The sequence below is a fragment of the Harmonia axyridis genome, chromosome 5 (assembly GCF_914767665.1).
Source record: "Harmonia axyridis chromosome 5, icHarAxyr1.1, whole genome shotgun sequence".
Taxonomy (NCBI): Eukaryota; Metazoa; Arthropoda; class Insecta; order Coleoptera; family Coccinellidae; genus Harmonia; species Harmonia axyridis.
In genome coordinates this window covers 15,005,803-15,018,794 of record NC_059505.1, presented here as the reverse complement: position 1 = coordinate 15,018,794, position 12,992 = coordinate 15,005,803, and the positions used below count along the sequence as shown (strand labels likewise).

The 12,992-nt window shown below is 34.1% G+C and overlaps 1 protein-coding gene across 14 annotated transcripts in view; it reads left to right on the top strand.

The window, feature by feature from the left end:
• LOC123680582 (cAMP-specific 3',5'-cyclic phosphodiesterase) overlaps positions 1-12,992 on the top strand; it is a 447,060-nt gene that overhangs the window by 432,349 nt on the left and 1,719 nt on the right. For all 14 annotated transcript variants that reach the window (XM_045618553.1, XM_045618556.1, XM_045618554.1 and 11 more), the window contains 6 exons: positions 5,419-5,512; positions 8,397-8,663; positions 10,518-10,700; positions 11,873-12,249; positions 12,309-12,527; positions 12,642-12,824. In XM_045618553.1, coding sequence (XP_045474509.1) covers positions 5,419-5,512; positions 8,397-8,663; positions 10,518-10,700; positions 11,873-12,249; positions 12,309-12,527; positions 12,642-12,824 — 1,323 coding nt within the window. The remainder of the gene's footprint in view (positions 1-5,418; positions 5,513-8,396; positions 8,664-10,517; positions 10,701-11,872; positions 12,250-12,308; positions 12,528-12,641; positions 12,825-12,992) is intronic.

Here is a 12,992-nt window from a genome sequence, read left to right as displayed (position 1 = left end):
TCATATTATTATTAATTATTCAAGAAATCACAAAAATCAGAAGGTTCATTAATTTCTTTATATCGATGATGAACACAAATCACAGATATAATTCATTTTTATCATGATTCTCCTAATGAATCTAGTGTACTCTTTATCAATTCAACTCTCTCAGATCAATATTTTTGAATTTATAGAATATCGCAGTTCTACGTCACTACGAGCGATATATCTGTTTATAGTGTGCTATCTCGAATAACCTGTTCCATCGAAGAAAATCCTTGTTGTAGAGCTGCTTTTGAGATAATTAATCGAGTAAATAACACAAGATAATTAGTGAACATATATCGTTATTGTAATTAAATGAGTGACAAATTCGCCGGGTACCTTCTCTTACAGTTGTTAATTGAATTTTTGGAGATTGATTGAAAGTTGTTCCTAGCTACTCATTTTACAAAAATTAATTAAAACTTGTATCGCACAATCATGAAAGTAAAATTCGGCATGTTACCGCCGGTTCCTTATGAAACGCCGATCGTCAAGAGGGAACACCACCACGTGACTGCCCAATCAAAACGAAATTATAGATTTTTCCTTTTGAAACCACTGATTTTTAGGGGTTTTCACATAATTTTTCTAAACAATAGTCCAAATTGTAGAAAATCAATATTTTCAATTAGTGAATGAAAAAAAATTGGTAACTTTTCGTTTTTCGCAGAAGAATTAATGATACGTACAATATACAAAGCACAGATATATTTTTGAAATATTCGTGAAAAAACCTACAAAAACTCATCACAACAGGGGTAGAACATTAATTTTTTGAAAAATCGACCGTCGTACAGTGCTGACCTCTACTAATATGCTCCGTAAAGAGAAAGAAGGTACAATGAATGTACAACTTCGTACAAAGTTTGGTCATCGCAGGAGCGCTAGAAGGGAAATAAGTGGGTAACTTATGTTTGACTTATATGCGGAAAGCCACGTTGTGGTAATCCCTCTTGAGTATAAAATTATTTTAACGCGATGATCCTGTGATGTTCCGTTTGAACATTAAAATAGCATATGGAATTGGACCGCTAATTAGTGATACAATTAATGCACTTTCAACTTTCACAATAAACGTTTCTCTGCATCAAGAAAGCCTTACATCGACTGCGGAATGACCAGATTGTCTTGAATAAAACATCATGACCGTTTTTTCCGCTTTCTAAGTCGCTTCGATGGTTTCAAACGTCTTCGCAGAAATTCCGACAATTATTGAGAACATCCAATCCAAGAGATTATTTTAATCAATTTTCGATTTCGGCCGTGAATTCGTTTGAATTATATGATAGGAAATGTATCGTATGCCGGAAATGGGGCCGCGTTTTATATAATTATACATTTTTCACGCTAGTATAATCGACAAATTGATCTCGGAAGTCAAAAGATCGCCTTTCTTGGCCAAGGTACCGGCAGATAAAATGTTTTCGGTTAAATGGAATCAATTTCTGATAAAGATGTTTTTCTGAAGGCAGATTGAAGGATTTACGTAAACTTTATAATCAACTATAATTCATATGCTTTCTAGAAATTATCAGGAAATATCGGTGAATAACATAAACGGGAAGATATATGCGAATTTTATCTAAAATGAAATGTATCTAGAATCCTATTTGATATTGAATAGAAGTACAAGTTCAACCAAATAATGATTGATAATTACTCATCAAATGAGAACATTGTTGTTTCTCGAAAATAATAACGCTAATAAATAAATTATGTCAAGGAAATATGGTTATTTATTCAAAACTAGCCCTTTTCTAAATAATAGGTACAGTAACGCTTAGGAATTATTGAAATTCTCAAACAAATTCTTAAATGCATTTTTAAAGTTTCATTTCAATACCCTCAGTGAATATTTTTAATCTTAAATCGATTGATAATTAATAAACACCGTAAAAATGGATAAAAAAGTCTTTTTTGATCGACTTGTGCACTACCAGACATACAAACAGAAGTCCATTTTCTATGCAAAATTCAAGACAGATTCGTAATTTCATACTTTTCTCAATGTGATACAAATATAGCGCACAGGAAACAAACTGAACTGTGAATGACGTTCAAGTTCCGAGATTCTAGAGGACAATAGTGTTAATTTATCGAGAAAATTTTCTACAATTCCTGAAGAATGTAAATGGTGAATCACACTTTTATATTCTCGATAAATTCAACTGAAGCAGCTTCCGAAATATGAAAATCGTCGCAGAATATAAGAGACTCATTTGGAAGTAAAGATGAACACCAAAACGAGTATCGTTTTTACCTTCACTCAATCTATATGGAAGTCAAATGTTCGTTTCATTATCTTCAGCATTATGTGGAGAATTATTCGTTTTAATTTCTACGATCTCCACAATTCTACAAGGCCGACCAGGTTTTCAATTACTGTTTGAATTGATCGAATAAATTATTTGATGTGATGTTTATGACTGTTGACACGTTGACATGAATTATTCCAAAATGCCTATCTAACAGCTTCAAGCCTATTAAAGAAGTATCCGTATATTACAACTAAAAATTTGACAAAGAAATGTTGAAATTGAAAATTGTCAGTTAATCGAAATGTAATTTGTTTCGCGGGGAGTTTGGAAAGATTCCAGAATGATTGAAGTAGATGAAAATGGAGCTGGATTTCAATTAACTCCATGTTTCGGAGAACACAAGTCAAATATTCTCTGAAATTGAAAACCGCCAGCACGTGGAGTTCGGCTCCAGTAATATTGTTCGGTATCTATCGATTTATTGATCAAGGATAGAATACACCAACGACTTGTACGAAATTAAATTTATTTAGCAATTCCTCTGAAATTCATACTTAGTAGCGCTCTCAATCAAGCTAGTTTATAATGAATATAAATAGTACTAGTATTTGGATAAAAATATTCATCAATTTCGAAGAAATAAGTTCGTTTTGAGAAAATTTCATATCCGTTTTATAAAAGATACAAAAATCGTATTCAATGTATAATTACTTGATCATAATAAGTGATATTGTCCAAAACAAAAAATACTAAGAATGTTATTATCGAGGTTATTATCAATTGATTCGTCTTTCGAACAATTTAGGTTTCGGTTGATTCGAATAAAATATATCTCTTCCTCGTCTCTAATGGAAGTAATGTGTAGATTTGAATGTGAGTATGTATTTGTTTCCATCGTGTATGATCCTTCCATTTCGAAGGCTAAAAATCAATCCAAAAATTTAGAGATACATTGACTCAGAATTCGCAATGAGTAATTACATTTGCACATCATTCAATATGAACTTCAAATTATTTACGCTTACATAGTTCGTTTTGTTTTGACGCCTGTCTATGGGAACAGTCATCATAATCAATTATGTTAACAACTCGATTTGCATGAGGAATAGGCAAATTGTACATCGTAAAACTATAAAGGATCTACCGCACATACCGGTTGACTATACAGACGGCAAACAAGAGATGCCTTAAAAGGAAAGGTGTTTTCAATAAGAGCACGTGGGCAAAACTTATGGATGCAGATATAGAAGTTCGCAGTTAGCTGAACAATATCTGGCTATGGATCTTTTGATCTACACACCTATTAAAACATGTTTGTCGGGTCGTGGTTCTGCGTAATAATTTTCGTTCTACTCAATATCGGAAATTTATGATACATTTTTAATATCCCTAATGAGATGTTATGATCAGATGACAGAAATGCATGTTCACTTAGTATGGAGAACAGTTTGATATCATCCTTATGTTCTTCAAAAATAGAAACTAGTTGAATCTAGTATTTCTTCAACTCTGCATAATGCAAAATATTTATATATGAAGTCTTCATATATTTCTTTAACCTAATAAAATGGGAATGGTGAAATGGAATCGTTTATCCAATATTTTGCATTTCTTTGAGGAGGCAACATTCTGATTGAAGAATTGATAATAAAAATAATTCCTGAAACATTAAGAAGCCGCCCCAAATATGCAATAAAAGTCGGCAGAGTTCATCGAACAGAAAGTCTATTAACCTGATGAGTGCATGAATTTCAGCGTTAATAACTCGTGAAAAAAGTACTATGAGGGGTATTACGCGTCATCTGAGGTATTGCTTCCTTTTGTTTCTGACTGAATTACATTCTCATTCTGTACTCATTTGTACACATGTGATTTTTGTTAATCAAGCTTGAAATGCCTCGCCTGAACTATGGTGCCCTAAGAGACCGCCTAGCGACTTTCGTGACGTTATTTCAAAGTATTGTTCGGTCGGGACCCCGATTTCGAGCCCCAAGCCAAAAAATAAATTTTCTGGTTATAGAAGACCTTCAATGTCACATAAACAATAAACAGAACTGTGCACTGTGACACAGTAGTATGAGTTCTAATCTTCTGAGAGGTCTCATGGAGGTCTAAAAGATTTGAGATAGAAATCAAAAAATAACAAAGCAATTGCAGTCAACTCCTGCGTAAGAATACCTTCAAAACGTCGATATCCTTCTTGTAAGAAATGGTAGACTTTCAGTCTATTCCTAACTGACCACTCCCAACCATCTGACAACACATTTGCAATTGAGTAATAGGTTTGAAAATCACTCAAATTGAAGAATAACATATACGCACACCTCGGTTTGATATCTCAATCAGCATATCTCTTAATCTATATTAGTTGGAGAGCCTTCTACAAACACCCATTTTATATTGAGTGTTTTAGCATACAAACAGATAACATCAGTTTTCCGCATTCGCAATGGATATGATTTTCTGCATTATTAATAAACACGCTACAGCTCGACGTAATATAAATAACAAAACAGTGTAACATATGTAATTTGTGAAATGCGACCTTCGCCTCTGATTAGCTGAATGAAACTTGGATTTACGTAACAGGATCATTTGTCATGTTTGAGAAAAAACCTTGTGGGAGTCTGGCAAAAATTTGCTATGATTTGACCGTACACCTGGGAGGTAACAACTTTCCTGATCTCTAGAAGCGAAATGTAACTTTGAAGGAGAATAATCAAAATATACAAGGCGATTCACTTTTAAAAAGTTATTATAGCAATATTTAAAATAGTTTCAATGTCACAAGATGTCTTTGTAATTGGTGTACATTCTCATTTATACGTAACTATGTGTGCACTATTTTTAATGAATCGTGATCTCCCATTAGATCTGATAATTCTATATCTGTTGAATTGAAAGTATAAGCTGTGAAAATTTAGGGAAATTCTTACCATTATTTATATATAAGGATGGTATTCATGGAATTCCTGTTCAGTGTTGTTACTGTTATGTATTTCGATCATTCTTGAAAACTCAATTATATCTTCACGCAAATCTGACTTCACTGTATACAGGAAATTCCTTGAACGCTACCGCACTCCACATATTTCGAAATTATCCCAATTCACCAAGTCTTCTTTCTTTCCAGTTCAAACGTATGCTGAATAAGGAGCTTTCACACTTCTCGGAGTCGAGCAAATCTGGAAACCAGATATCCGAATACATATGTTCCACCTTCCTCGGTGAGTATATTGCTCTCAAGTTTCCCCCAACTTGAATCGACACATTGGAAACTTCGCATCTAGATCCTAAACGCCTCTTATGCGAACGAAGAGTAGGAAGACCTTCGAATATGCCACGCAAGCATTCGCAGTATTCCTTCAAAGTATTACAGAAGGAGGAGTTTTTGCGGAAAAACACGTACTCTGAGTTCTTGACTCTCACCTTGTCGTGTAAAATGACATGGATGAGCTCAGTGCTTATGCTCGATCGATTTTAGCAGGGGTCTGTAAAAAAATATAGGATGTATAAGGGTCGGTTCCTCCGTTATTTCGTCTTTTATTAGAGGATTTGAGTTAAAATGATTTTAATAGTAGCTGGAAACTAGCGTCTGAAGCAGAGAAAGCAAAAAGATACACTAATAATGTGAAATTGTATCATAGACATCAGTTATCATTCGAAGTGTTCGAAGAAGACGCTCCAAAAGTCTTCCATTGAGCAATTGTTTAATAACATAAATATCGAAATTATTGTACAAAAACCTTCACAATGCGAGATATGTCTTTTTGATATATTTTTTTGTGTAGAAATACAATTCCAACTGACAAAATATTATGACTAACCAAAAGAGAAAAGTAAATTATCCAACACTACAATTGAGTAAACATCAAATAAATTTAATAAATGAATTAACATTAAGACAGACATCCTTACGTTTCGGAATTTTTTTCTCATGAATGTGTAATAATCCAAAAAACTTGTATATTCATTTCGCCAACTTGCATGTTGACTTACTAAAAGGGACGTTACCTTGGCAAATTCTACATAGGTAGCGATCTGAACAAGATAAGCCAATTATCTCTTTTCTTACTCTTCTGTGGAATGGATACACAAATCATCAATTTACAATTGTCGAGAATTAAATTCATCTTTCGGTTAATGATTACTCTAATCAACAAATTATTACATCAAATTATAAAAGTAATGAAGGCATTTGATATAAATATCAAAATTATGCCACGATATTCTCATGATTCATCAAATGGTGACTGTTTTTTCCTTTCTGCTTTTCTTCTGTTCTTCGTTTGAGTGCTTTATATATTTTCGGGCATCTTTGAAGCTCCCTGTTTGTTTTTTTATTCTAGAAATGTTTATATAATTGAACCTTATTGCATCATTTCGAAGGAATACTCACCATCTTCGTTAAACCTGTTTTCTACATATTCAAAATTCCAGAGGATGATATTTGAAATTTATTTCTCTCAGTCTCAGACCAAATATCCAAGTCAAGTTGGAGACTAGATCCTCATAAAAAAACCACAACTCAACGACCTCAACAAAAATTTTTGAGGAGATGGTAGATAAAGCAAGGTCATTCCGAAAATCTGCCAACCAAAGACGTAGAATCTGTCCGAAAACCGTAAATGTGGCGTCCCATCAAATATTCACAAAACAAATAAAAATTCAAATATCCCGGAATCTGTATTCCTGGCGCCAGAGAGACGGGTCCCATGTTTATTCAAAAATTGACATTTTTGAAATTCTTCCATAATTTGGCCGTCTCGTGTTGTGACTAGTGTCACGTGGAAAATTATCATAACTAGTTCAGTACAACAACTGAATGCTTAACTAGCGGTAATCCGCGAATCGAAATTCCTAGGTGATTGTGTATGCCACGTGTCTATGTTTACATGTTTTTTCATTTCCAATATGATGCAATGGAAGCAGTAAGATCTAGGATAGAACCAAAATGACTTTGTTTTACCAATATAGCAAGACCAGTGGGCGGCCACAACTTATCATTTTTATTTTTCGAACAATTTCAAGATTTCTCCTTCAAAAAGTCAAACAAGTACCGACACTTGAATTTCTAAAACAGAAAGAACTCTTCATTAATATATGTATTATTTAATGTTGAGCCGGCAATGGTGGAATTTCGATCCAATGAAGACGAATCGGTGGTCAAATTCAATTTTTTCCGAAAAACTATCGATCTGAAGAACCTAGAAACAAAATCGTGAAGGTTCGTATCATCAGAATAAATAATAAAGACATCATAATAAAACACAAGCTGATTTTCTAAGATGTGTGAACCAACGGCCACTCTTTACACCAAGAAAGCTTTTCTTTTCGATTTATAGGTATATCTTTTTATAATTTAACAGTATCAAAGGTTCAATATCGTGGTCATGGAATTGTAAATTGAGCTCAAGATTTTTCTTCAATTTAATCCACTTTCGGTACATTTCACTCTGAAACTTATTTTCGAATACTATCAACTTATGTTCTATCATTTTACCTATAATTACTTTCTAGAGTCCGTTCAAAAATAAGACGTAGCAATTTAACAAGTTGTCGCATGAATGGGAGGGTCTTCGAATAGGAAGGTATTGGGGGTCCAGAGTTGAACTAAGAATAATTCACATATTCGTACAGTTTGTACTCCATGTCAATCTAGAAATAAAATATACGAAACATCATAACATAACATATCTCAACAAGTAAAGCCATAGATTTTCTTTCTTCCTCTCCTGTGAAATGGATAAACAAATCACCAATCCATGATTGATATCCACATTCCGTTGAGAGTACAATCCTGCCAGTCTATTAGGGGCGAAAGAGGAATAGGGTTTATTTGACCAATAACTTTGCGATTTACTTGGTTTCTATTGCTCCGTTTTATATTTGAATGGGCTATAGTAATTATAGGAAATACGGAATGTGGTTTTTTGTGATTTATATATTATTCTACAGAAGCCTTTATAAGTCCTTTTTTCATTGGCTTGCGCCTCAGCGATTAATGTTTATACTGATTTTTCAGAATAAACTATTATTATTATTCTTTCTATAGTTTAATAATAACAATAATTTCTTATTTCGGATAAGATAGGAATTTTCTTTTTACAGACAAACAACAAGAACTTGATATTCCGTCTCTTCGGGTCGATGAGCAGCAGGAGACGCCCCCCTCAAAGGGGACCGCTAGAAAAGACAAGCCAAGGGGCCCGAACACTATGTCCCAGATTTCCGGCATCAATCGGAAGCCGCTGCATCATACGAACAGCTTCACCGGAGAGAGACTTCCCACTTACGGAGTGGAAACACCTTACGAGGAAGACCTGGGCAAAGTCCTACTGGATATTGACAAATGGGGAGTAGATATCTTCCGCATAGGTGAGTTTCATTCCATTCCTATCATTTGAGTATCGTGCTTCCAACCATAGATTCGCTGTTTTCACATCCTTGAGTAAATATGTTGCAGTTCAATTTACAGGGTGGGGACCTTTGAAATAAAGGCTAACAGAGTCGAAGTCTGAAATATTTGCTTACCAAGTTCATTTAGTCGAATAAAAATTATCAGTCGGAGTACAGAGAATATTGAATATCTCCAAAAACTAGGATAGAACATAAACACCAAAAAGTCTATTGAAAAATTGCAATCCCCGTGCGAACAAACCGCTGAATGATTTTCATACAAATTTCATGTGTTGGCATATTTATGGGTTGTGGTTATTTTTACATATTTGTCACTTCAACTTATACCTATTTTGTTTGTTTTTCTCTGTAGCCTTGATAAAGTCTAAATATTTAGACAAAACGTTGGTTTAGTCCAAATTGGTCACCTGATTTCAATGGTGCTGTAAATTGAACTGCAACTTCTCAACTATATCATAGCACTGAGTCAAACTAAGACGACCTGATGAACAGTATGCTAATGAGAAATGGAAAACCGATAAGTGTAAAGCCAAAACTTCTTTACAAATTATTTGATTTTTTTATTTCTCCATGTCAAAAGATTGATCTACCTATAAAAAACAATTATGCTTCATTAATTGAAATTTTATATCTCGCCTTCAAAGTGGGCACTACCAAAATACAGTAAGCCAATAAATATATTATCGAAACATTTCTTCAACGCATTTCAAAAATTCACTTCAAAATTCGTCGCGATTTCTATGTTTTGTCATTTATCGACAGAACGTTGAATGGCCTCTGAGCTATTAGTAGTGATTTCAAGGGAAAGTCGACCGAAGCAAAATCAGATGTATACGGTGGACGTTCTTCATCAGAATGTACAGTTTTCAGGCAGAGAATCAATGATAACGTTGAAATGTAATCGTGGTTTCTAAATTCATGAGTTGCCTCTCCAATATCTGCTAATTTTCGAAGAATTGTTTAACATTTTAAGCACATCGGTCATAGAATTCCATGATTTGCGAAATTTTTTGTCCGTGAACACGGTAACCCTCTAACGTAAAAAAATCCAACTAGGGTTTTCTCCCAAATAATTTCAAAACCATTTATTGGATCAAGATAAAAGTTCACATTGAAATATAAAATAACAATATCAAGCTTTTGTGAGTACATGATTTGATTTTGATGGCGTCAGATCTAGAGAAAATTCAAATTCAAAAAATCTAAATACTCAACTGAAATACTTAATGGGCTTAATGATTCTGGATATATAGCCTATAGCCTACTGAGAAATCAATCTGAATATTTCGAGAATACAAATCTCATCAACACGATTCGAATATTAATGCATAATTATGTTCATATATATATTTTTTTATTGTCGGAAAATTTGGATCTGATTTCGGCGGAAAGTCTTTTTTCATTCGGCTCCCTTTCTATACGATTCACGTGCAGTGTACAAAATGTTCCTTTATAAAACGCATTTTTCAATGATCAATGTTATTTTCATGATGATTTCGAGAAATGGCTCTTAATCTCCTGACGCCAGATCAGTGATTTTCTCGAATTTTGTTTTAAATCCATGGGGTTCGTCGTTTTTAAATTACCAGGAGAACAACGAGAGGCCATATTTACGGAACCGGCAGGTGGATTTTGTCCATAAACACAATAAGAGTCGAACCTTATCGTTTGAGACTATATCCCCCGCTTAAAATTTGAGAAGATATATTTATACCATTGAAAAATAATCAATTAGGTATATTTTTTTCGAAATTTTACGCAGTTTCCCTTCACAATTGAATATTTGTGAATTTATAATTTTTTTCATTTCAGGTGATTTGAGCAATGGAAGACCTCTAACTTGTGTAGCATGGACAACTTTTACATCCCGTGACCTTCTGACTACGCTTAAAATACCTCCAAAAACGTTTATCACATTTATGATGACTCTTGAGGACCTCTATATCAAAGATAATCCGTTCCATAATTCTTTACATGCAGCAGATGTCACACAAGGTAAGCTCAACAAAAATATAAGTTTTTTTACCGTTTATTGCTCTAAATAAGCTATATTGACGATCTTAAATATTTCAATTAAATAAGTACATACCTACAAAAGGCTTGCCGAAAGTAGCAAGGAAATCAATAAATCTTTCGACTCCATAAACAGACAGTGATTTTATAATAGACCTATTGCATCATGTATTGATATTGTGAAGAAATTTATGCTTGAAAGCATAAATTTTATAAGTTCCCTTCACCTCTGGTTTTTTTTCGTTATATTATTATTGAATCGAGAAATTTAATTTTGTGAATAATTTCTTGTTTAAAGTAGATATTCATATATTAGATGCTATATATTCTATACTTCTTGATAGGAGAATATACCTATTAATGGTTTTAATATTGAAGAAATATTTGATCAATACCTATCTATGGTCGATTTCTATTTTCAATTCTCATAATAGTCAACCCAAGACCTAACTCGAAAAATTCAATAATTATCATTTTGGTTTCTATAAAACTCAAGAACAGCCTGTATATGCGATAGAATATAATTGTCAGGAGAGCTTTGTTACATCCTCAAGGTTTTGACAGTTAACTCAAGGTATACGATCGCTGTATTCTGTCGAGATTATTTTTCTACTAACCTATAAACATCATTTCGTAACATCGATGATTTGTATGACGTCAGAAGGTGAAAGATAAAGCGGTATCACTCCATCTGTTGCACGCAATTGACGCTTTGCAGCAACCCATAAAAGCGGTTTTTACGACGGATATCAAAAGTGTATCACCTTGTATTTTTACAATGTAAACTCCACTCATATGTAGATGCTGACTGAAATAAAAATGGGTGCGATTGATCAGCTTCCACAAGGAAAATGTATCACCTACTATTCATATCAGTCTTCTCGAAGCTAGTTCAGTTTTTAAAAGATTTTCTGCTGAATACGTATTCTCATTTCGCTATTTCATTAGATACTAATAAACTACACAGTATAAACTCAAAAATTTTATAGAAGTACGGGTCAGTATAGATAATTCCTCGAATTAATTCAGTTTTGTGATTAATCTCTCGTCAATTATTCATTTTTTTCTATTGAATTATCCAGTCATTGAATTGCTTCAGTTGCAATATTTTGATTCACGCACAGTCTAAACTCGATATATCAACTTTCTTTCAGGAACCCACGTTCTGTTGAACACCCCAGCTTTGGAGTCAGTTTTTACGCCATTGGAAATAACAGCCGCCCTATTCGCGGCGTGTATACATGACGTTGATCATCCAGGTTTGACGAATCAATTCCTGGTCAACTCAGGCAGTGAACTGGCCTTGATGTATAATGATGAATCAGTGCTGGAGAACCACCATCTGGCTGTAGCGTTCAAGTTGCTGCAAAACGAAGGCTGCGACATATTCTGCAACATGACCAAAAAACAGAGACAGACCTTACGTAAGATGGTTATCGACATGGTGCTGAGCACAGACATGTCCAAGCACATGAGTCTGCTGGCGGATTTGAAGACGACGGTTGAGACCAAAAAGGTCGCTGGATCCGGGGTAAGAAAACATTCTCCATAGAGATAATCGATTGGTTATTAATCAATTTTTTTCATCAGGTATTGTTGCTGGACAACTACACGGACCGTATTCAAGTATTAGAAAATCTAGTCCATTGTGCTGACCTGAGTAATCCAACAAAACCATTGCCGTTATATAAACAGTGGGTCGAAAGACTCATGGAGGAATTCTTTCAACAGGGTGATAGAGAAAGAGAAGCCAAAATGGATATTAGTCCTATGTGTGACAGACACTCGGCAACAATAGAAAAATCTCAGGTACTTATAAAAATTATTCTATACAATGATATAATCTTTTCAATACTCAGTGATCATCTTCGAATTAGATAAAAGAATCCTAGTTCAAAAACTGATAGATTTCTCATGTTGCAGGTTGGTTTCATAGATTATATAGTTCATCCACTCTGGGAAACTTGGGCTGATCTGGTTCATCCAGATGCCCAACGAATATTAGATACTTTAGAAGAGAACAGGGATTGGTATCAAACAGCCATACCACCTAGTCCACCTGCTGACGATATCGGTGATGGACAGAGGCCAGGAATCAGGTTTCAGGTAGGAAATATTTTAATTCAGTTATCAGGTGCGCCACTAAGTCCCCGTTGTTTTTTTGATGAAAATGCAACTTTATTGTGAAGAAATGGTTAATGAATCGTTCAAAGTATTACCCATTATTAGCCTCAACTTTTGCCCATCTTTTTCTTACGTTAAAAGTATTCATTT